At 43.6% G+C, this 24,920-nt stretch overlaps 1 protein-coding gene across 6 annotated transcripts in view; it reads left to right on the top strand.

Annotated features, from left to right (window-relative positions):
* Positions 1–2,252: 2,252 nt before the first annotated feature.
* LOC119821523 (nuclear body protein SP140-like) overlaps positions 2,253–24,920 on the top strand; it is a 78,879-nt gene continuing 56,211 nt past the window's right edge. Inside the window, exons 1-7 of one of the 6 annotated variants that reach the window (XM_038340595.1) lie at positions 2,253–2,552; positions 8,705–8,867; positions 9,757–9,925; positions 12,009–12,092; positions 15,727–15,810; positions 20,060–20,164; positions 20,890–20,943. In XM_038340595.1, the coding sequence (XP_038196523.1) occupies positions 2,521–2,552; positions 8,705–8,867; positions 9,757–9,925; positions 12,009–12,092; positions 15,727–15,810; positions 20,060–20,164; positions 20,890–20,943 (691 nt within the window). In that variant the 5' untranslated portion in view covers positions 2,253–2,520. The remainder of the gene's footprint in view (positions 2,553–8,704; positions 8,868–9,756; positions 9,926–12,008; positions 12,093–15,726; positions 15,811–20,059; positions 20,165–20,889; positions 20,944–24,920) is intronic. The other 5 variants (XM_038340592.1, XM_038340591.1, XM_038340594.1 and 2 more) reach the window with 5 other exon arrangements.

The raw sequence follows: 24,920 nt of genomic DNA on the forward strand, positions 1-24,920 counted from the left end.
ATCTCAGCACACAGAGCAGGAAGAGAGAGAGAGCGCGCCACTTCTGTCCCCACCCCTACCCCGCCCTCCTGCCTGGGGCCGGGGGAATCCCCAGCAGCAATAGTAGTTTGGTTACAGAGGCCCTTCTGGAGTGCAGTAACAGACCGGGGAGGCTAAGGACCAGCTCTGGAGAACATGGGAAGGGGGTTTCCACTGTCTCTTTCTCAATCCGTCTTTATTTCCTTCATGGCCTCCTTTTAATCTTTCCTCGTTTTAATCTTTGTGGAGCACTGAAATGTTCTCAAACTGGTTTGAGAATAAATTTTCTAGAAATCGTCAAATTGGAAACAACAATAGCACTAACTAGAGCTGACATGTTTAAAATGCCTAGAGTTTGTCAGGATAACTAAGGAGAAAATTGAAATAAAAGGCAAGGAATTGAACCCCACCCTCACCCCATCCCCAGCAGGTGAAGCCAGGCCGACTGGGGCTACACAGCCCTTTGAAGATCCCTGAGGAGCCTGAACCAGGGTCTTTGAGAAGCCTTCAACTGAGAGTTCTGTGTAACTGTGCTACATTTCCCAAATGCACTGACCCACGGACAACTTCCTCCCAGGACACCCACCAGGACTCGGTGGCTTTATATTTGGACCAAGACTAGCCCACACAGGAGAGAGCCCCTCTGCACTCCCTGTGGGCGCACGGATAGTCATATTCTAGCCAAGTACAATCAGAGCAGCAGACTTGACCCAGACTGTCCCAGGGATGGAGACTGAGAGAGGAGGGGGAACAAGGCAAGTTCAAGTTCATGTAGGGTGTGTGAGGGCATGAGAGCAGGCTTGTGTGCCAGAAAAATGCCTCACCCCAAGAAACCTTTAGAGCAAGAAAAGCTATTAGAGTAGACAGATATAAATAAGGACAAAAGACGTCATTATATACCAAACATACTCAAGAATATAGTAATAATGCTAAAACCTTGCCTGGTCATTCACACCAAGTGAGAGCCTATTAAGACTATATATTTTAGCACAGTTTTATAGATATGTAAAATACATTCATCTAAAGTGATGATTTTGGTGAATTTCGACAAATAAAATCATGCCACAAGGAAGACACAGGTCATCTCCCCCTCCACCCCTGTCTGAAAAAGGACCCTATTCTTGACAAAGAAAATCCCTCCTGGACTACAGCCCCACAGATCGACTGTTGCACAGCTAAGGTATGAAAATGTCATATAAATACATATTCATTAAGTGTACTTTTTGCTGTACAGTTTCATTTGCCCATTGCTGTACTCTTGAAACCTGTTGGTGCAGGTCAGAGATTTTCCTCTGCAGCAGAGGTCTGAGCCTTGAATTCAGCACAGGCCTTCAGACCCACCCACCTTGTCTTTGACAGCAGGTTTTGCTTGTATTCTGTTTGTTGTTTGCTTATTTTATTTGCATTTTTACTTTCCTTCCTTCTTTCCTTCTTTCCTTCCTTCCTTCCTTCCTTCCTTCCTTCCTTCCTTCCTTCCTTCCTTCCTTTCTTTTTATTAGTGTTTTGAGACAGGGTTAATCGGTGTAGCCCTGGCTGTCCTGGAACTCACTCTGTAGACCAGGCTGGCCTTGAACTCACAGAGCTCTGCCTGCCTCTGCCTCTCGAGCTCATGCACTGCCACTGTCCCTTACTCCTCTTTCGTTACCTTTCCACTTGAAACTAGTTTTCTAACTTACAGAAGGAGTCTTAGGCGTAAGTGATAAAGTTGTACAGAATAAATGTAATGCACCCATCCTTCAGATCTCTCCTGTTCTTGAGGGGCTATAGCCCTAGCTATGAACTCGTTCTGCATCCTACAAGAAATCTCTGGTTTTTAAGACCTGGGTGAAATTGGTGAAGCTCTTTGTTGCCCAGCTGTCAAGGACACACTTGAACAACCTATTCTGCCTGGATTCTTGACACTGCCCTTGTTTGGAGGAGGCAGGGGAGAGGGCTTTCTTGCTTCTGGCTACATTCAGAAGCTCCAAGAACTTTAGGAGGCCACACCTTCTGACTTTTCCCAAGCCTGGGGCTCGAATATCAGGTCTAACTCTACAGCTCTGGCTCACTAGGGTTGCCAGTACAGCCACAGGTCTGCGAGATTGTGGACAACTTACTCTTCCTTGTCCTTCCAGGCACCACCCCAGCTAAGGACAAAGGAGCCACTTCCTTCCCATTTTCCGCAGCCATCTCTCCTCAGACAGCTCTGAGCCCTGAGCTGACAGACTCTCTCACCTTTCCTTGGAGTGAAAAAGAAATCTCAGCTTTCTAGAAACTTGAGTTGTCTTTGCTCCTTGAGTCTGGGGAAGAGACTGGGCAGAGGCAGAGAAGGGAGGGGGAGTGCATGAGAGGGCATGGCCCTGGAAGGCCGCATATGAATGCAGCCACGTAAGTCACAGCTGAGCAGTTTCACTTTCTTTTTCTTCCTCTTTAAAGGACCTGGAAAGAGTTCTCTCTGAACGTACGAGAGGCTCAGAGGTGGTACACTCCTAGGCTCAGGGCACCTTTGGGGCTGTGTAGGGGATGGCAGGAGGGGACAATGGATCCAGTAGCAGGTAAGTCCTTTCCCCTCTCCTTGTCCTGTGTCTCTGCTAAGACTGATGTTTGTATGTGTTACGAGGGCCTCCCAGGCTGGGTCCATGGGTCCATGGGAGCTTGAGACAATGAGATCACAAAGAGATTAAGAACTGGGACAAGCAGTTATCACTGCTGTTGGCTAGCTATTGGAGAGTCCTGTAGCCACCTCAACTCACCTCACTTCATTTCCTTGCTCCTGTCACATAACTGGACTGACACTGTGTGGACTTCTGGGAGCTCCTGTGGGAGTGGCTGGCTCATAGGGGCTCTGACCTCTCATCTCTCCCTAATTATCATTCTAAAAGATAACTTTGTCCAAAAATGATCACTTAGAAAATGTGAAAACCTAATTCCTTCTGGTGCCAAGATTTTCTCAGTCTGAGTGAGGGGTCAGCTCACTCTGAGTCCTCCTGTGTGGCTTAGGTCGGTTCAGAAGTTCCATCACGGACATGGAGGAAGGGAAAGGTGATAAAAACCAAGCAGGTAGGGAATGGGTGTTGCCTTTACACCTTTAACTATGTTTTAAAAATCTGTGCTGGTTACATAGTGATTAGAAATGGATCGAAATTACCTTACACACACACACACACACACACACACACACACACACAGAGAGAGGGGGGGGGGAACTGGAGAGATGACCCAGTGGTTAAGAGTTCATAATGCTCTATTAGTGGGCATGGGTTGGGTCCCCAGCACCCATCCTGGGGCTTCCAGCTGCCTCTGACTCCAGCTCCAGGAGACCAGACATCTCCTTAAGTCCTCCACAGGCACTTTGCTTCCATGCAGGAGACACACATCGAGACAGACACACATCGAGACAGACACACATATACATAACTGAAAAGGAAAATAGAAGAATTAAGACAAAAGTGTATGGAGCTAATTGTCCTCTAACAGGGACTCAGTCAAGGCTACTTCTGGTCCTGCAAAAGTTCTAAGAAAGCATCGCTTCTTCGATGAAACTTGGTCAAGTCCAATAGTGATGCCAACAGACTGCTGTCTCTTGGGGTGGTATAAATTACTGGTTCAGTTTCTTTACTACAAGTGTGTTTTGGTGACATGCCTCTCAGAGCGTGAATTTTGGTAGTTTCTGTTTTTAAATACATTTGGTCATTTTTGTTGCTGCTGTCATCCAATCTGCAGATACAGGGATGACTGCTCTAGCTCATCTCTGCTGCCTTTTCGATGTCTGAAGAATTCATAGCTTGTGTCTTGTTTGTTTTTTCCTTGTTAACCTGACTAGAGATATAATTTAAAAAGATAAAGATAACATTATCGATCTTTCCAAAGGAGTAGTTTTTGGTGTGATATATAATCACACCACTTTGATGTAAGGATAATGCTAACTTATTTTAATTTTATTATATCTTTTGTTTTCATTTGGGATGAAATTGTTTTTATTATTTTCCTGATTCTTCAGAAGATATTCATATACACCTCTCTTAGCTTTTGATACATACATTTAACGTTATACATTTAAAGTTATACACAAGCCACTGTCTTTGGTGCATCTCAGCTTTAATTTTTTATAACTTCGGGGAAGAAGGAAGGGCGACATTTTTACCTGTCTACACCCATAGGGTTGTGTTTTTTTTGAAATTACATTCCTTTACTGTATGTGTGCAAGTGCGTATATTGTATACACAGTGTATATATTGAGATCAGAGGACAACTTGTGGGAGCTGGTTCTCTCCTTACACCATGTAGGCCTTTGGGGTCAAACTCAGGTCCTCGCTTAGACCTGGTGCAGGGCCTTTATCTACTGGGCCATCTCAACAGCCCCTAAAATGGCTCTATTTTATTTACAACATTTGTGGCAGTTTTCAAATGTATTCTGTTTTCAATGGTTATATTTAGACCATTCACATTTAGACTGATTATGAACACAGGGTAACATCTACCATGTTTATAAATGCTTTCATTTTACTTTTTTCAGCCTTCCTTTTTTGTAGCAACAACTCTAATTGTTCCCAATAAAAACCTGGATTCAGATAGTAGGGGGGTGAAAGCTGAGAGATCAGAGAATCAGTGCAGCTAGCCACTAGAGACACCTTTTACCTCTGTCCCCAGACAGGGTCCTCTGACTACATCCACTCTCCTGTCTCCTCCCACTTTATATTCCTCTCTCTGCCTAGCCATATCCCTTTCTGTCTCTATTGCCCTAGTGCTGGGATTAAAGGCATGTGACTTTCAAGTACTGAGGTTAAAGGTGTGAGCCACCACCGCCTGGCTCTGCTTCTCTTAGACTGGCTTAATCTTGTGTAGCCCAGGGTGGCCTGAACTAGCAGAGAGCCCTCTGCCTCTGCCTCCGGACTCCTGGGATTAAAGGAGTGAACCACCACTGCCTGGCCTCTAGTGGCTTAGTTCTGCACTCTTATCTCTAGGCAAGCTTTGTTTATTAAAGCACAAACAAAATATCACTGCACTTTCTTTTTGGGCCTTTTGGCTTTAGTTAACAGCACTTTATGATTCTTTTTTCCTTGATTTCCTTCATCAATTCGTTTTTGGTTTTTTTTTTTTTTTTTTTTTTGTTATTTTTTGTCTTGTTTTGTTTTTCTTTTTTTTCCAGTACTGGAGATTTCTTCTGGGCATCCTTTTGAGAATGATTTTTGGAGAAACCTTTGTATCTTACGGCTCTTTGTTTTTGCTAAACAGTCTATTTTCTTCACTGCTCATTGCTTTGTGGCATTTGTAGTTTAGTTTTGACACTGTGGCACTCTTGGGTTTCTGATTAATTTGCTGCATTTCTCTAGTTTGGTCGCAGCATCCAATGTGAAACTGTACTGTTTTAATTTACCTTCTGTGAAATAATTCAGCTCTAATTCCTGGTTTTCCTCCAGTTCTCTTACGAGGAGCTGAGTTCAGATCCCTAGAACTCACATAAAATCTGGATATGGTGGTGTGTGTTTTTAACTCCAGAATTAGGGCAGTGGACACAGTTGGATCTCTGAAGTTCACTGGCCAGCTAATCTGGCTAAATTAATGATATTCAGTTTCAGTGAATGACCTTGTCTCAAAAAAAAAAAAAAAAAAAAAAGGTGAGAGCACCTGGATCCTCAACACCAGGCTCATATACATGAGCACATACACACATTTACACACACACACACACACACACACACACACACAACTTCCCTAAGTTTAAGATAAAAATTATTGTATAGTTTTGTTATATTATTACATGTGGAATATAGACTCTTTGTGAAACATAATGCTTCTGAAGTTTTTTGATATTGGATATCTTTGATATCCTTTGTGTTTGTCGTATAGCCCTGACTAGCCTGGAATTCACTATGTAGACCAGGCTGGCCTTGAATTCATGGTGAACCTCCTGTCTTCACCCCTGAAGTGCTGGGATTAGAGGTGTGCATAACCACACCCTTTTTTTCCCTTAAAAATTATGGGGAATGTCTAAAGCTAGTTTTCTGGGTTAAATCTAATGTGAGTTAGCATTAGTTATAAACTTCAGACTTTTAGAATATTTATCCTTAAAAGTAGTAGCAACAGACCTATCACTATCACAAGTAAGGTATTTTTATGGAAAATAACAATATTTTCTAAAATAACAATAAAGGAGAGGATCTAACCTTGCTTTACCTTCTTGCAAATGCTTTTACTCTCCTGCTTAGGCAAGGTTCCCAGCCTTCCCTGGTTACATCTGTGTCTAATCTGCTGTGATGCTGTAGCCCAGGGAACCTCTGAGAAGCCCACTGGATACTTTCAGGAGGAGGAAAGAGATAAAGGGCAGGTGGTCTTTCAGTATTAGTCTGTGACATCTGAAGAAGCCTTGAGCAGTGTCAGGATTGCTCAGACTACACCCCGAAAGTCACCATTCGCAATGCTTTAGCATTTAGGTGACATTAAATAAAAAGTTGTACCCTCTGTGACAGCACCAGTTGATGTGCTGGTGTGGATGGGGGAGGGGCTCTCACAAGGCCCCACCCCTAGATGAAGAGCTACAGGGAACTGAGGGCTGCTGAGAAAGAGAGAATCAACCAGTATCCTCCAGGGATAACCCAATTCTGTTAGGTTGTCCAGTCCCTAGTGGTCAGCCCTAAACTCATATGCATAAGAGCAACACTACAAGAACTCAGCAGATTCTATCATCTATCTGTCTGCCTGTCTGCCTGCCTGCCTGTCTGTCTGTCTGTCCAACATCTACCTATCTCTGTATATGTATTTGTGTATATGTGTGTGTGTGTCTGTGTGTGTGTAATGTGTAATAATAATTAAAGAAGGTATTTGAAGGGGAGTGAAGAAGGAAAGCATTGGGGGATCTGAGGGGGGAAAGGGAGAAGTAGAAATTATATAAATACAGCATTCATGTATGAAATTTTCAAAAACATGATAAATTTCTAAAGTAAGCAAAAGGCAAAAAGAAAGATGCGCCCTTTTTTTACTTTTGTTTTTAATTGATTATTTAGGTTAGCGTACAAAATACTGGGTCTCATCGTGGCCTCTTCATACTCGGGTCATAGTTTGTCTCCCTCCCCCACTTGCAGGAGCTGGTTCTCCTCTTCTAGCCCGTGGGTTCCAGGGTTGAGCTCAGGTCGCTACACTAGGCGCAAGCTCTTTGTCCACTGAACCATCTCACCAGCCCTTCTGCTACTTGTTTTGTAGTAGAAATTTGCTGGTCGGTATTGATTGCTTTTTTCATTATTTGAGACGGGGTCTTGCTAGATAGCTCAGGCCTGCCTCGAAGTCACTAGGTCAGGGCTAACAAATGCCTCAGTGGGTAAAGGAGCTTCCCAGGCAAACCAGGCAGCCCGAGTTGGATGCCCAGAACCCGTAAAAAAGTGGAGAGAGCCCACTCCACTCCAAAAAGTTGTCCTCTGACCTCTACATACCAATACCAATACCGTGATGGTGTAAATACTCAGTAAAATTATAAAGAAAGTAAACCACTATGTAGGCCATGATGGTCCTTCTGCTTCAGCCTCCGGGATGCCATGACTACAGGCCCGTGTACTATGCCCAGCTTTCTTGCTTCTGCCATTGTACTATACAACATAATTTGTTTCCATTTGTCCACCAGAATGGGGTCAATAGCATGAACAAACAACTCCCATGTCTCGTTGGGCTTCTGAGCCTCCCTTCCCTAGAGGTCCTCTCCCTGGACTCTGTCTTTGGACAGAGATCAGCAGCCACCTGCGATGTTAGGCACTGTAGCTGAGGACAGCATGGTTAGTAAGTGCTGGTTCTGAGTTGTTAGAGAGACCTCTCCCATCACTGCAGGGAGGTGGGAAGCAAGGAGGAGAGAAGAAAGCATGTGGAACAATAGAGGATGAACCACACAGTGTATGCTTGAGTAGAACGCTTTCTCAGTCTTGGATCAACCGCTTATCAATTTTGTCTTCACATATGAGCTGGAAGAAGAGGGTGTAGCAGTCTTTGCTGTTTTCCCTGTACCCTGCCATCGATGGATTGTTTCATTTCTGCGGCTGTGATAAGAGACCCTGACACAAAGTGACCTGGTGGAGAAGGAACTTATACTCTCATAGGTCCAGTGTATAGTTCATCATTGCAGGGAAATCTAGGCTGGAACTTGAAGCAGCTGGTGATTCCCATAATCCAGAGCAGAGAGAAGAGAATGCAAGAGTGCCTGTCAGTGTTCAACTTATTCCTGACATTTAAGGCTGCCCAGGATCCCCCTACCTAGGAACTGGTGCTGCCCACAGTGGGCAGGGTCTTCGCATAGCAATTAGCATAATGAAGACACACCCAGACTGATGGATCCATAGACTACCTTAATCTAGACAGTCCCTTATGACTCACACAATCTCAGATGATTTTAGAGTATGTCAGGTTGACAATTAATACTAATCATTGTGTTGGGTATGGTGGAGCATGATTTGAATCCCAGCACTCAGGAGAGGCAGGTGAATCTCTGAGGCAAGCCTGGTCTACTTAGCAAATTCCAGGCAAGCCAGACTTACAGGTGATAGCCGGTCTCACACAAATAAAACCCAAAGAATCACAACTTGCTCCACCATTTTAGATGTTTAAAGTTTCAATGTTACTTCAGATTGTTCCTTTTAGTGGACCATCCTTCATACCAGAAGTTATCCAGTCAGTGGTAACCTCTTGTAAACCAGTTTCTACTTCTACAATGAAATGTATCCCTTAGGGCAAGCTCAGAGTACCTGAGCGAAGAAGAGTCACCTGACTATTGGCTCATCTTCAAGCTCTTCAGAGAAAATAAGGTGGAAATCGCAAGTGCCATCACAAAGCCCTTTCCTTTCCTTATGAGCCTCCGAGACCGCGGCTACATCTCTGAGCAGAAGTTCCAGGTGAGTGAGGAGAAGGAACTCAGCCCTGACAGTCAGCCTGCCCTGTTCTGTATTCCTCTGAACATCGGGATGCAGCCAACAGGCTTAAGGGAGTGGGGACCTTCACTTCTTGGAAGTCAGAGGAGACAGGAGAAGCGGGCGTCACGGGAAACATTCCTATCTGTCTCTGCAGTAACCAGGGCTGAGGTACATGGTGACAGGGGATGTATTGGGTGTGGGAATGCTCTAAAGGGCAGAGCACCCCAGGTTTACTTGTGCAGTGTAACAATAGAAACTAGAATGAGAGTAGACACGTCCAAGCAGGGCTTCTTTACAAAGCCTACTTATTCCAAATCCTGGAGCCTGAGAGTTTTGAAAGTCGCAGGCAGTTGGGTCACATGAGAATAGAACCAGAAATCATACTTGCTTCTTGTTGTTCGGGTGCCACTAAGGCCCTAGAATGTAGTAAAGGTTGGTGATGGGGTCCCCTGGGGATAATGATGACAAGCCTTCTCTTCTTTGTGCATTGTCTTTGTCCTGTGACCAGGATGATCACTTGGTTGCCTTGAGCCCTGCAGACCAGGTCAGTCTCTGGAGAGTTACTGTCTGGTCCCAGACAGCCTCTCACGGCCTGTTAGGGCCGCAGTGAAGAATCTTGGTCTGGCTCTTACAGACACATCCTTTGATCATTCTTTAGAGCTACTCTTTCCTGTCAATTGTGTGTCAGCACCAGAGCTGCTCTCGGATAAGCACAGGTCTGTCATTACAGAGAGGACATGTAAGATGTCGTCTGATCAATGCAAAACTCAGACACTTCACAAGAAATAGAATGGCGTTTGAACCCACTCTAAGCCTCTCTTATAAATTCATAAATCCATTGTAACATAATTCTTCCTTTAATATTTTTAAGAATTATCAGCAAAGTTGTGAAAACCTGATCCCGGTGGAAAGAGTGGCGTATGACATCCTCAGTGACCTACAGAATGAGTTTAGCCCGTCGCTTATGGAAGTGATATTCAGCAAAACGCATCTGAAGGCCTACCCAGATTTAAAGGAGACTCTAAGAAACTTCCCAAATGGTAACTATAGCTCTCACCTGCTTCCGGGAGTTCGAGACAATTTCATTCATTCATTCAATCACTCATTCAGTTTTTCATTGATACTTAACATAGAATTTACTGAGGGACTGTGACATGCCAAACACAGGGGTAAGGTAGGAAATACACATGGCCCATGTAGTCAGGAGCTTACACATAAGCCATGTAACACACGGATAAGTGTTCATATGAACCTGAGCTTCATACTATTAAGACACACTGTGAATGGTGAACTTCCTTATAAAGGAGCGGGCTCTCTGATGCTTGCAGACATGCCCAACAATCAAAATGTGTTCCTTGTATCAGAAAATTTACCATCCAGTGGAGTCCTACATCAACTTCCTTCTTTGGTGAACAGAGAGATCACAAGGGAAACCCCTCTTGGACCTAGGCACCAGAGAGGACACTCTGTGCCAACTTAGAGTATGAAAAGAAGGTGGGTTTTTAGAACTGAGGGGCTGGCATGTCACATGAATGTGAAGTCAGCAGGTCCTGGGTAGAGAACAGGCTCTGTAGCTCCCACTGGTCCCCTGTGGCCTCAGCTTTCCAGCTCCCCTACCACTAAAGGACTTTTCAGAAGGTACACCCTCATCAGACTCGTTGCTAAGAATATTTCTACATTTCGTGGGTGTCTTTCCCTTTTCCCCTCATGTCTTCTGGGTCCTGTCTCTCCATCTGTATCAGTTGGTCACCTTGATGCAGCTCTTTAAGGTCCGGAGTTGGTCTTTCACTTCTCACGGGCTACCTGAGGGTCACGGGCACCACTTCCTGTGTTGCCTTTCAGAGAGCAGTCTTTCATTTCACCCAACCCATCCTTCCTGGGGAAACGCTGCTCCCCCTTCAGGACGAGGAAGTTTCTCTGTAACCAGAGTGTCTTCCTTGACTCAATTCAAGCAAAGCCTCTCTATTCCCTCTCTACTTGCATTCCCCCCCTTTTCTTCTTCTCTGCATTCTTGAAAGATGTTGACTTTTCTCCTCCCTCCTTCCCTCCCTCCCTCCCTCCCTCCCTCCTCCCTCCCTCCCTCTCTCCCTCCTTTTTTCTACAGAAAGCCCCTGCCTTTCTTGACATAGCTCTGTCACTTGTTAAAATGTTTTCTGCCTTTTTTTAAACCTGGAATTGGCTTTCACTATCCTTTGACACTTTTGAGGAGATACAAACCATGATTGCTACCTTCCCACTACTGTCTCTAACTTTCCAGGGTACCAAAGGGCCTAGAAGGTTGCCAGAAACACAAGAGTCCAGTATGCACCTGAATATAGAATTGTGAGATGCAGCTTGGCTTACAATTCAGATTCCTAATTGCTTTTTCCCCTTCTCACTGGTTCATGTCTGCTTCTATTACCTCCTCTGTGAGGAAACAGCAGCCCAACCAAGGTTCAGCACCCACTCAAGCCTTAAGCAAGCTAGATTGCCAAAATCATGGTTTTAGATTGAATGGTTATTCAAGGAGTTTCCACAAATCCATTCATTTATCTCCACAAGCTTGCAAATCAAGAGGGCAAATTCTGCTTCATTCCATTTTGTATGTTAAGTGAATGCTTAGACATGTAACTTGGTCAGGCCAAAGTCAAGCCTGAGCAAAGGGCTAGCATCCCTCCGGACACACTGTGGTAATGTTGTGTGAGGCTGGCAGGATTATGGGGTTGCTAGGATTCCTGAACATGGTTCTCATGGGAGATCTGGAAGGACATGAGGAGTGTGCTGGGCCTGATACAAAGGTGAAGCAGAGAGATGATAGAATTGGAGCCTGTCACATGGAGATTAAAGCTCTAGGGTCAAAGGAAGCTCAAAGATGAAAGGAAGATGTGATAGAGCATTGAGATCAACGAGGAAGAAAAGGACTGAGCATGTGTGATGCTTTATATTGTAGAAGAACAACATGGGGGATCAAAAAACAAGAAGAAAGTAAGAGGGGTGAGCAGAGAGGAAAGAGACAGAGCAAGGCTCTAGGTGGGTGGGGGCGAGGATCTCAGGTGAGGTGCTGAGGGCCAGCGCTCTGCAAGAGTGCTTGGAGGTCTCTGCCTCATCGCTGTCTGATTCGGTCATTGCCATGTTTCTCTTCAGTGTCCAGCAATCACAGGACTCCTCGGAGGATAAATGGAAGAGATGCTGATGAGAGGCCCAGACTGCCAGCAGTTGTTGCAGAAGGTGAATATGTTCTTAGATTGCAAATTACCTCACTGATGCTGTTTCCTGTCTTCACCCTTCTTGCCTCACCATTCCCAACGCGCGCGCGCGCACACACACACAATTTTGTTCAGCTTGTGGTTGCTGTCCCCCGTGGGAGACAAGAAGAGAAGGAGGGTGAGTCTCTGAATAGAAGAGCTTTTGGGTAATTAAAGGGTACAAAGTCATAAAAATGAAGATTAGAGGCAAGAACAGGAGATTCTTAAGCAGACTTGAGTTTATCTGAATCAACCTGGCTTAATATATAGCCACGTGTCACTTAATGATGGGGATGAATCTTTGAGAAATGTGCCATAAAATGAGTTCTTTATTGCGCTGACACTGTTATTGTGTCGCTCACTCACTGGTCACATCAGCCTATGTGATGTCTGTCTTAACGTGGTCCATCCTAGGTTAAAATGTTACCATATGTCACACGAATGTGTTCTCGGGATGGAGCCTGATAAGAAAGTGAAAAATTTAACCATATTTGCTAGAGATCACACAGGAGCAATGAAATGTAGCATTAGGCGAGATGTGTAAAATCTATAAAAATAGATGACGAGAGGGAAGACAGAAATGGAAAGATAGGCCAGCAATCAGCAAGAGAATGCCACCTCAATAAGCTCCATAAACAGATGCATGGTGTAGAGACAGCAGTGTGGGAAGATGGTGCTGGAGATGGGAAAAGGAGATGGGGCCAGGAGAGCTGCTCACAGACGTTGGCAAATCTTGGAGATGCAAGCATGCCCACTCATAGGCAGTGACTTGATACTCTCTCAGAGTCCCGCCTGTTCACATCAGATATGAATTCACATCATTACCAACTGTCTTTCATGTTCTTTTCTCTCTTTAATGCCCCATAAACCTTCTTTACAAATGAGTGGAGGAGGCAAATACATAAGGTAGTATGTATTTCTTCTTTTTAAATCAATTTATTTTATTTTATGTGCTCTGATGTTTTGCCTGCATGTTGTCTTCATGAGGGTGTCAGATCCTCTGGAACTGGAGTTGTGAGCCACCATGTGGGTGCTGGGAATTGAACTCTGGACCTCTGGAAGAATAGTCACTGATCTTAACCACTGTGTCATCTCTCCAACCCCACTGATACAGATTTCAATGACATGGGATCCTAATATCACCATTTTGGGTACAGTACTGAGGAGGATCGATCCCCTTTAGCTACTTTCCCCTTGGTTGGGTATGACGAGTACAACTGAAATTGATAAAACTCTTGGAGAAGCCCTTTGAGGAGGACTTGGCAGGGGGATCTCCTTCTTTGCCCACGGTGAACAAGACTTCCCATGACATGAAAGGATGCTAAAACAGAATATGCAGAAAGGGCAGAAAAGGAGGGTTTAGATTCAAATTTAAGTTGGAAAAAACAGAAACAGCAAGTTACCTAAAGAGAACAGACTGAACTAGAGAAATGAGAACAGTGTGTGGGGAGGGGGGCGAGGAGAGCTAATCTCAATTATAAAACAAGGCACAGAGTTTAAAATGTGGAGAAAGTTATGTAAAGGGAAGATGCTAATAGATAGTGTAGGAGAGTCTTCAGCCCTACACACAGAGAAAAGATGAAGAAGAATGAACTAAAACCCAGTAGAAGGCCAGTTAAACGGCATGTGCTGCCAAGCTTGATGACCTGAGTTCGATTCCTGGGACTCACACGAAGGGAAAAGAGGTCTGATTCCTGTAAGTTCTTTTGTGGCTTCCATGTATGTGTCATGGTATGTGAGACACTCTCCCATCCCCAGATAAATACAATAGCAATAACAACAACGTAATAATAGCAATAAAATTTTAATTCAGTTGAGAGCAAAAATTACCTTCAGGGAAGAGAGAAAACAGATTAAGATACTGAAGGGACTGAGATACTAGCCAAACCCAACTCTTGGCTTAAGGTGATTGAGGTGTTAACTGAGTTTTCAGATTATTGTCACCAACTTTTCAAACGGCCTTGGAAAATGTGCAAGGGTGGCCAGTCTCTCCCAGAAACTCTTATCTGCTCCCGTCTGTAATCCGCAAACAGGAACCCCCAGACTTGCCTGTCAGTTTCCCCTTCTGCAGGCTTGGATGTCTGCATGCAGCTTCCTCTTCACACAGCTCTCAAAGACTCCTCTATCCCCACGTTCTTTAAGAAGATGCTTGTGAAGTTTCCAGTGGTATCTGTTTTGGCAGCGGTGTCTCTGTCTCGGCATGGGACACTGTTTCTCCCTTCCCAAGCAGGGTTGTTAGTGACTACCCCTCACAAGTGTAGCCCAGTCTTCCACGTATCACCCCTGTTCATCTTCTCCCTTTTCCAACAGAAAAACCAAATCACCTCTCTCTCTTATTTTAATTTATTTTTATATGTATGAGCGTTTTGCCTGCCCCCCTCCTCTGTCTGCCTATCTGTCTGTCTGCACCACATACTTGATTGGTGCTTAAGGAGGACAGGAGAGGGTGTCAAACCCCTTGCCTCTGAAATTACAGTCAGCTGTGAGCTTCTAGGTGGCACTGGGAATTGAACCTGAGTCTCCTGGAAGAGCAGTAAGCACTCTTAACTACTGAGGCATCTTCCCAGCCCCACCCTCCACCAACATAAAATCTCTTGTTTTTACCTCGCAACTTCGGAGACAGCCCTTAGTCTCAGACACCTTTCCTCATCCAGTCTTGCTCTATCAAAGGCATTGTCTCCAACTCGACGAGACACTCGGACATGCAGGTGGCACACCCTCCTCTCCCCTTTAGTTCAACAACTTCTTGCTGTCATAAGGATTGCGTTCATTTTCCTCCCTAAAGTTCCCACCTTCCTGTCTGCCTCTCTTGTTCTTCAAGAGAATAGTTTGTATAAAATGTTCTTAGTTATTTTGACTCCCCGGTTCTTCTTGTATACTTTGCCCTTTGTGTGGAACAGGGAGAAAGGCTTGTGACTCCTGTTTGGAAGAACCCGATTCTCAGGAGTAGAATATGTGGATGCTTTGTTCATGTTGAAGTAGTGGCTGCTGGGGGAAGACGGTGCCTTGCTCTACTCACTCATTGTATTACACAGTCAATGTTGCCATTTTGATCCCTTGTCCTCCTTATTTTTTTTATATTCCACGAGCTTCCTGGTTCCCACCTGAGCAAACTGAGGTTCCCCTGCATGTTTTGTTGTATTCTTGTTTCTTTTCAGCATCCTGTAGCCCTGGAAGTTCCCAAATGAATGATGAACAGGCAGGGGAAATACCTAGCCTTCCACAATGCAACGGAGGAGAGTGAGCCTTTATTTGCCAGTCAGCTAGTGAAACTGCAAGAGAGAAGATGTCTTGCCCTGTCCCCTTGCCCCCCACCCTGTCCCTCTCCCCGCACTTATCCTGTTCTTATATTCTCAGAGAGAAGAAACCATAGAAGCAGCAACGGGGGCCAGAAATAAAGGGGAATGAGGTGTTCAGGGAAGGTCACATTGATGGCCAATGTTCTGCCTTTGGCGATAGAGGAGTCATGTCAGACTCCCCTTCAGAGTCCCAAAACAGAGACCTTCATTCTAGGATACACTAAGCCAGCTTGACTTTCCTGGTTGTCGCCCGTGGCTCTCCTGCTGTGTTTTTCCTTGGCCATTTGAATCCACTGAGTCTTCCATTCCTTTCTACAGAGGAAAGTAGTTTTCATGAACAAATGTTTGGTGGACAAGAGCCCCAGGATGACAGACCCTCATCACCACCGAGACCTGAAGCAGGTGAGCAAGGGGAGTCTGGCGTGGTCTGCAGGATGCTGGGCACTGAATTCTGAGCTGGTGTTTCCTACATCGTTTTTCTCTGCACACATTGTGATGAAGAGATGTTCATGCCCTGGCTATTATTATTCTTCATATTTTCCCATGGCATTCTGGGGAAATTCAGGGAGGAAAAAGATGTCCTGAGAAACATCATGAAGGAATATTATTTGTGGTTAGGTACTCACATATCACTTTAGTAGGAACCTGCTTGTCCAGACAACACTCATTGCCTTTGTCTTTCCACAGCCACTAAGGCCATACTATATTGAATCCATAGGACAGTTTCTTGCTCTCATTTCTTATTCTCCATGGAAACTAAGAAGCTTATAACTTTTAACTTATATGCAGGCTGATCATTTTTGTTGTGTTTTCATAAACTTGTTGAAGTGCTCAAAGAGGGTGGGAGAGTTCAACTGTTAAAGGCCAGGCTCACAACCAAATTTATATATGAGGAGGGCCCGCTTATTCGTCCTGGCCACCCAGAACCAAAATAGTCACATAGAAACTGTATTAATTAAATCACTGCTTGGCCCATTAGTTCTAGCTTCTTATTGGCTAATCTCTTATATATTAATTTAACTCATTTCTGTTAATCTAAATATCACCACAAGGTGGTGGCCTACCAGCAAAGTTTCAGCATGTCTATCTCTGGCGGCAGCTCCATAGCACCTCCCTCTCACTCTGCCTTCCTCCTCCAATGCTATATGCCAAGCCAGTTTTCTTTATCATTAACCAATAAAATCAACATAGACAGAAGTACATCCCATACCATTTCCCCTTTTCTGTTTAAACAAAAAGGAATGCTTTAACTTTAACATAGTAAAATTATATATAATAAACAGTTATCAAGCAAGAATTACAGTTACAATATTTATATCTACTTTATCTCTTACCATAACTAAGGAAAACTATGTCTATTCTTCAACTCCATCAAAGACTCTGGAAGGATATAATATTACCTAAGTAAACAGGAAGTGCATTGCAAGCAACTTCCAAAATTCTAGAATTGCTACCTGGACAGTCATCCAAAGTTCTTCTGTAATGTTGGAGCATCCATCTTCAACCTACAGACCCATAGTATCTGGAAGACTTTCCATGAAACAGGAAATTTCAAAGGCAGTTCTGCCTATATTGACAATTTGTCAGTCACTTTCTTCTGTGTCCTGCAGAATGTCTGGCAGACTTTTTCATGAATCAGGAACCCCGAGGGGTCATCTCACCTTTAGGCAAGTTTAGCAGTTATTTCTCTGTGGGTACTGCATGTCCAGTTCATTAAGCAGTCCAGGCAAGAGCAGTTTCTTGCCCAAATAGCTAACCAACTCCAGAAGGAGCCTCTTTGATGCCCATCTTCCTCTTGCAGTAGCTTGTGCTGCCAGGAGCAGATGTGTCTCATTGTCATGAAAAGTTCTAAGTTATTAAAACATTTTAAATGCCATATTCTGAAGGTCTCTGAAAGATTTGAAGAATACCTATCTAACTGAAATATACATATAGAAAATCTAACTAACATGACTACAAGCTTGACTATTATAGATGAGTATTAAGATATATTTCTTAATTAAGCATTACATTTTAAAATTTTATGTGAAATACACATACACAATACCTTAATCAAGGGCAGAAATATACATATACAGTGTAACAAAATTTACCTTAAATTTGTATCAATAAACCAAGATCTATATCAAAGCAAATTATTCATCTGTATAGCATATTCCTCTTTAAATGTAAACAAACAATTATGAACAATATTTGGGAATATGGGCATAGTTCTGTCCATACTGCTTCCTGCTGTTTGGGGGGGGGCACTGTTAATCAGGTCTTTCATGGTACATTCTATGTGCTAGGTTCATCTCGGTCAGCTGTTGGGAGAAGTAATTTTTGAGGGGTGTTTAAGGCAACCTTCAGGGGGGGTCTTTTTACATGACTTGTTTCATCAAACCATACCAGTCTGGAAGCAATCAAAAGGTTCTCATCTCTGTGGAAACAAGAGAAGAAACTTTTTTCCACAGCAACATATCCTTAGACCCAAATTTGGAAGTCATGATACCTTTATAATATACATGCTGATTTGATTTAGCCACCCATACAATGAAATGTCTCTCTGTACTTAGCTCATTCACAGTCAAAAAGTTCAAAGATAACACAGTAACATACATAATTCAGACTCTCTGTGACTTTTCCATTTTTACATGACTTATTTTACTTTACTGCTTTTAATCCATGCCTATCTGTACTTTGTCTCTTTAAAGACTTTACCCGTTTTTAAAGCATTAACTTTATTTTGTGACTCTCTATACTCTTTTCTTTATAGTGCTCAAAGAGGAAGTATTGTATCATCTGACTGATGTAATTTAATGAAACCCAAAGCTATTCAATCAGTATTTTTCATATTATTTGGGCACTTTCCCTACATTCTTTGACACATATGTCATCCTGTCTTCCCTTTATTCTTAAAACCCTTAGCACTTTGTCAAGGGAAGAATTGTTACAGTTATAATTCTCTAGAAGCACAGGAATCAATAAGTTTCTGGTATGTTTCAGAACTTGAGAATAACAAGGAGATCAGAGATCAAGTTTCCAGATGGTCTCACCTGGGCTCTAGGTGGTTAGATTCTCATGATCTGAACCCAAAGTTTATGTCTTTGACTACTCAGGGGAGCACACAAGGGTCCAGCAGAAAGAGGTTTTATTTAGCAAATAAGGCTGTTTAAAGAGAACAGAAAAAAAAAAACCTCATGGAGAATTACAAAGCGTGTGAATAGTTTTGTATGAGATAATGGAGTCCCAGAAGGATATCGCTAGAAACTATTAACACAAAGGCAATGTAAAATGTGGTGCATACTGCAGAGGTGAAGAAGACAGTAAAAGTTAGGAAGAGAAAATCCAGAGAGCTAGTGAGAGGCACAAAGGCCTTCCCAAGCAGGGTTGAAAATGGAGTTGCTAGGGGAAATAGCTACCACCTAGTGTTAAGCAAGGAACAGCTATGCTTGTGAGTCCTGTTCTCTATGATGTAGGCTGGGGCTGGCTGGCAGTGGGAGGAAAGATTGTGTTCAAAGCACATGGCTCCTAGGCCACAGCTATTCACTTGGAGCTTTAAGAAGAAGGAAGCTCATTAAAGGGGGGAGGGGAGAGGCAGGGAGTAAAGCAGAGAAAAATGTAGAGCTCAATAAAAATCAATAATAAAAAAGGAGAAGGTATCTCAGGGGCTTAGACTCTACAAAGCAGAAGTGCTTAGCATAGGCTGCTATGGAGACATCAACCCAGCATTTGGAGGGTGAGTGCTGCTGATAGGCTGAATTTCAAATTTGTATCATTGCTTCTGATTGGCTAGATTTCACACGTTTGGTTAATGATTAGGTAGTCATTGGCTAATTTGGGATGGGTTTGAAACTGGTAAAACTAGCAAAAGTTATCCTTTACTATTTTCAAAGAACAGTTTTATTTTTGTCACAGAATATAAGAACTTTGAAAATATTACAACTATCTGTAGCAAATTAAAGGTGGAAAAATGAAAAATAATGCATGTTGTGGAAAGAGATAGCTCCACTGGATCCTGGCTGTGACTGCTGCAGCAGGCTTTGTTTGTTTTTGAATTTCCATTGTTTTTTGTTTGTTTGTTTGTTTCCCCAGAAAATAGCTCCCTCCTTCATTCAGAATCTACCTTGCTGTGCAGTCAGAGAGCAGTGGGGGTTCTTATCTGTCTCTGTCTCAGGATCCATGGACAGCAATGTTTTAGTTAGGGTTACTACCCAGAATGCTGGATCACCGGGTGAAGAATGAAAGGGGCTAGGAGAGCTTGATTCTAGCCTGCTGTTCGATGACAGAGAAGGTGACTCTGCCCTAAAATAATCACACAGATGCCATTCTGATAAAGGGGGCAAGACAGGAGAGGAAAAAATAAAAAAGAGGAACTGAAAGTCAAACAAAAGGAGAATGCAAAACTATTTTGAAGGAATAAGAAAAGGTGGTGGTTCAGTTAAGATTGAAAGGCCATGTGTCAGATGCTTGGAATAACAATAGAAGACCCCAGTCAAGTGAGTTCCAGGAAAATTAGTTGGTACCATGTCTAACAATGAACACAAAGAAAACATGTGAGGGCATAGCCCAGTGATAGACTGCTTGCCTAGAATGGGTGAGGCTCCGAGTTTAGTACCCAGTATTGCAAAATTAAATAACAAACAAACCAATACCCACAATTTTGGCACAGGAGCAGAGCAATCTGCAAGTGAAAACGAGATGTGTTTCTGTGTCATGTGTTCCCCAGCATCTGTGCCAGAGGACCCGGAAGCAAGGATGGAAAGCAGCCAAACAGGTAACTAACAGTCAAGGCTGCACAAGGTTGTGGGTTAGGCATGTCTCAGTGAGTGCCACAGGCTCCAGCTTGTGGTCCAGTCCATCCCTGAATCCAGTTCTTTGCACTTGCCCACTTGGAGCTGGGAGAAACAAGAACTCTTTACAGAGCCACATTTGAGAGGATGGAGTCAGTTGATCACATGTAGACGAAGTAGAAGCAGTGCAGTCTTAAAACTGGTACTTACCTTGTGTGCCGCCTTGGTGTACTGAATTGCACCCGTTCTTCCTTGCCATCCATGACAGCTAAAGACGTCTGTAGCTAGATAATGGAGTTGCTCTGTCAGGGCCTTAGGAAGGACCCGATCTGGAATGAGCTCGCTGCTGGTGAGGGGGAAAGAGTTCAGGCCAACTCTTCTCAACCCAGTTTGCCTTTCCAACCAGCCTCCTCAAGTGTGTCAAAGAACTAATCAGGGCTTGCCCAGAAAGTTTTCCCACAAAATTAGTATTTTATCAGTGCAAAAAAAAATATGTTATGATTTAAAATGTCCCATTGGGGGGTAGGTGAGTCAAAAATGGCCAACACCTTCCCTGGATTCCTAGTTCTCAGTTCAGCAGCCTTGGGTTCTTCTAGAAGGAGGAAAGGAATGATGATTCAAACTGATGTAAGCAAGGCCTTTGCAGTGTTTTAAGACTCGTAATTTCTCTTCATTATTTCTTCCCTCATTGCCATTTATTGTTTTCTAGATACCGTGGAAACCGGGAACAACACTATGGTACAAAAATCCAAGGGGAAGATAGGTAAGGAAACGGATGAGAGTTTGTGTGCCTTTGGTGTTGCTGATAAGTTGTTTAGTGTTAGAATTATTATTGTTATTGTGTGTGACAATGGCGTAGACTGTGGTGACCTCCCCTGAGTTCTTCCTTGCCCTTGGAACCTTTTCTCCTAATGACAAAGACCTTCTACAAAAGTGATTAAGATAAGGCCTTGATTGGCAGGGGCATTGTCTGTTAGTGTAGGGGCGACCACTCTGATTTTATGGGTCTGAAGAAGTGGGGAACCTTCTTTAGCTGGTGGCACATGCCTTTAGTCCCCGAATTCAGGAGGCAGAGGCAGGCAGATCTCTGGGTGTTTGAGGCCAGCCTGGTCTACAGCGCAAGTTCCAGGACAGCCAAGGTTACACAAAGAAGCCCTGAGGCTTAGATGCAGAGAGAGGAAATGGCTAGGGAGGAGTCATCAGAAGGATGCAAGACTGTTGGGTCCGAAGATGCAGGAAGGGAACAAGGAACTTGGTTGACCTTGAAGACATGGGAAAGGTGAGGGAATAGGTTCTTCTCGAGGAACAGATGAAGGGTTGTGGACACCTAGACTTGAGACAGGTGAGAGCCACCTCAGATGTTGAACTGATATAATTGTTAAATAAACTGGTGATGTTTGAAGCTACTAGGTGTGTGGTAATTTGTTCTGAGAGAAGTGAAGAGTAGTACATATTTTGGAATAGTGAGGAATTATGTAATAGTCTTCATGACAGTGACAGACCACACTCATAAGATGGCATTACTGTGTAGGGTTGCAGTTGACTTAGTCTGTAAGTACATTGATGGTCACACAGTGAGAAGATTCTAGCAACACATTTCTCAGAATGTACCCCATTGGTAAGCAAAGAATGAGTTTGCTGCAAGTGAGATATAGCCCTATCATAGTCCTAAATATTCAGAAGTAGTATTGAAATTAGGCAATGAAGAGAGACTGAAGAATTTGTTTGTCGTTTTTCTTTCTTTGACAGGGTTTCACTGTATAGGTCTGGCTGGTCTAGAGCCTGATGTGTAGACAGATAACGTTGGCCATGAACTCCCACATCTGCTTGCCTCTGCCTCCTGAATACTAATATTAGGGAAAAGCCTCACTCAGTTGCCCTTGAGGAGTAATTTCAAATTACTCAAATTAGAAACGTCTTAGAATGCCCCAAGCAGTGAAATCAAAGACCCAGGAGGAAGTGGCAAGCACTCTGGAGAAAACCTACATTCATTCAGTTTATATCCTCTTGATATTTGATCACAAAGTCATTAACTAGGTAGGGCTCAATGTCTTTTGCAGTTCATATTTAAGATAAAATTTATAGTGAAAGGCCCAAATCCTAAGTGCACCCTTTGATGAATCCTGCTAACTGCATTATTTTTACAATAAAAACCTTATGGAGGGGCTGGAGAGACGGCTCAGTGGTTAAGAGCACTGGCTGCTCTGCCAAAGCACCCAGATTCAGTTCCAAGCACCCACATGGCAGCTCTCAACTGTCTGTAAATCCAGGTCCAGAGGACCTGACACCTTTGCACCAATGCACATAAAATAAAGTTAAATAAATTATTTTTAAAAAGTCTTATAGAGACACAGAATACAAACAGACCCTGCGAAGGTTCTCTGTGTGCTTTCCGTCCACTACCAATCAAGGCAGCCACTTTTTGTTCAAAGATAACTTAATTTAGGTTGATTTGTAAGTGCTTTATAAGTAGGATTTTCCCAGCATGCTCTTTGCTGAAAAGTTTCCCTCCTTCCACAGATTGACTTTGCAATTAACTCGCAATGAGGAACATAGTGCCCGTTGGCTCTTTTTTTATTGCTAATGAGTATATACATTGTCTGAATAGCCCAAATTTGTTTGTGTATTCTCTACGACGTTTCCCACTTGGGATATTATGAAGAGGCTGTTAGGAGCATCCTTGCAGAAGCCTCTTTGAGGCTCTGTGATTTTATATTCTTACAGGGTAGAAGTGTTCTTATCCCTTTGCCAAGATCCACAAGGACTGTGATCTGAAGCAGCCCATGTAGATGCTGCACACACAGGTCCCTGTCTTATAGGGCAATGGTGGCGAATGTGACCCTTTCCCTGTGGCATTTAACAAAGTTTAAAAGTATAATTTTTAATTGTCTCTGACATCTCTAAAGTGAAACTCTCTGTTTCTGTAAGAGGGAGATATGCGAATGCCTGGCTTTCACACAGGTCCTAAGAATACACGTCCCTAAAAAGACACGTTTATAATAGTTGGGCACCTCTAAACAAGACATTCTGAAATTACTGAGTGCAAACGAGAACAGATCATGAGACAGACAACAAAACCCACTTTAGGAGTTTGAGAGAGAGAGACACACACACACATGCACAGCCCTGAGGAAGTTGGTGCTGGAAGACAGCACGGGGCAGGCATGCCGGGCGGTTAAAGGCTGCCTAGCACATGCGCAAGGGGGCTTACATAGTTGCGGCATGCATAAATCACGTGACGATGCTACACATAGGTCACGTAGGGCTTGAGGGCCCTGGGTGGCTATGTAAGTTGCCTGAGCTCTTGATGGCACACGCACGGCCTGTAACCTAGCAATGCCATCACTTGGGGTGGCGAGGCATTTTGTCCAAGTGCTGCATGATGGAAATGAAAACATTGCACCCTTTTGTTTATTATAAAAATTTGGGGGGTTGGGGTAACCAATGTGTGGAAATGGGGTATCGGATCTCTCGAGGCTACTTCCTGCTGGCTGGTGGGTGTCAGAGAGTTGGGGTGCTTGGCCACGTCTTGGGGTAGCTGGTTACTTCCATGTTTTCCAGGCCCTGTGTAACTCTCCGGCTAGCAGCTTGAACCTGACAAGATGTTGGACAGGTAGAATATTGTGTTTAGAAAAATTTTGACCCTGGTGACTAATGGAGAAGGGTCCCAAGATGGAGGATAGAGTAGGGTTCTCCAGGGTTTCCAAGATGGAGGAGGGAGTTTCCCAGGAGTCCCCAAACCAGGGAAGACTTAAATGATTCTTATCCTGGGTGACTAGGGAAGAGTTAAATGATACCCTGGGCCAGGCTGGCCTGTTCGGGTGGGTCCAATTTGGCTCTCTGGAGCTTATGACAATGTTTAAATTTATAAAAAGATAAATTTTAGACATATTAAAAACTCATGGCTATGATAGTATAGTGTTGGAATAGAAGATTATTGATAGTTGTATAGTGAGATAGGAGGGAAGGGAAGAAAAGGGAATTATTAGACCTTTGAATGTTTTACCTGAAGCAAACCTTAAGGCACTTGTTTCTTTCAGTCCTTAATGCCCTTACCTTGTTTCATTGTTACCTTAATGTCCAGGAGACCCTGCTGTAGTAAATGATAAACCTGTTATGTTTAAAAAACAGTTTCTTGAGTCTTCCTTTGGGGACTGGGGTGCGAATGTCCCCAGATTTTTATTGTTTCTTACCATCTGGGCATCTGACAGTCTGCACCTCCGACTCTGTATTTGATGATAGTCCCTGTAACAACAGCTAAATAGTTAACTGGAAATTTAAGTATGACATTGGAGATTCAGAGAAACTAGTAAAGCCGACAGGAGAAAGAATAAAAAGGTAATCATAAAGGAGAAGACATCGGGTCCCTGGTACAGGAGACTTGAGTACAGTGGTGAGACTCTATTCTTCTGGAACTGGAGACAAAGCAGCTGATCTTTGTGTCCTCGGGAACTTAAGGGAACAGGGCCCTGTGTGAGTCACCATATAGGAGGAGACGGTGTCCTGAGCTGGAAGAATAAAAGGTTTGAGGTGAGACAGGTGAATTCAGTGAGGGAGGTCCTCGAGCTTGGCAGCTGTGGGAGTCACAAGAATTACTTTAAAGGGGCCCTGCCATTTAGGAGAAAGGAGTGAGAGGTGTTGGTTTGGGGGAGAGAAAAGGAGATGGTCCCCGATTTTAATTGGAGGTGGGCAGGGGTTGGCCCATGGTTGAAGTAGTGAGAAATCAGTAAAATCCCATAA

This window comes from Arvicola amphibius, chromosome 8, assembly GCF_903992535.2.
Source record: "Arvicola amphibius chromosome 8, mArvAmp1.2, whole genome shotgun sequence".
Classification (NCBI taxonomy): domain Eukaryota; kingdom Metazoa; phylum Chordata; class Mammalia; order Rodentia; family Cricetidae; genus Arvicola; species Arvicola amphibius.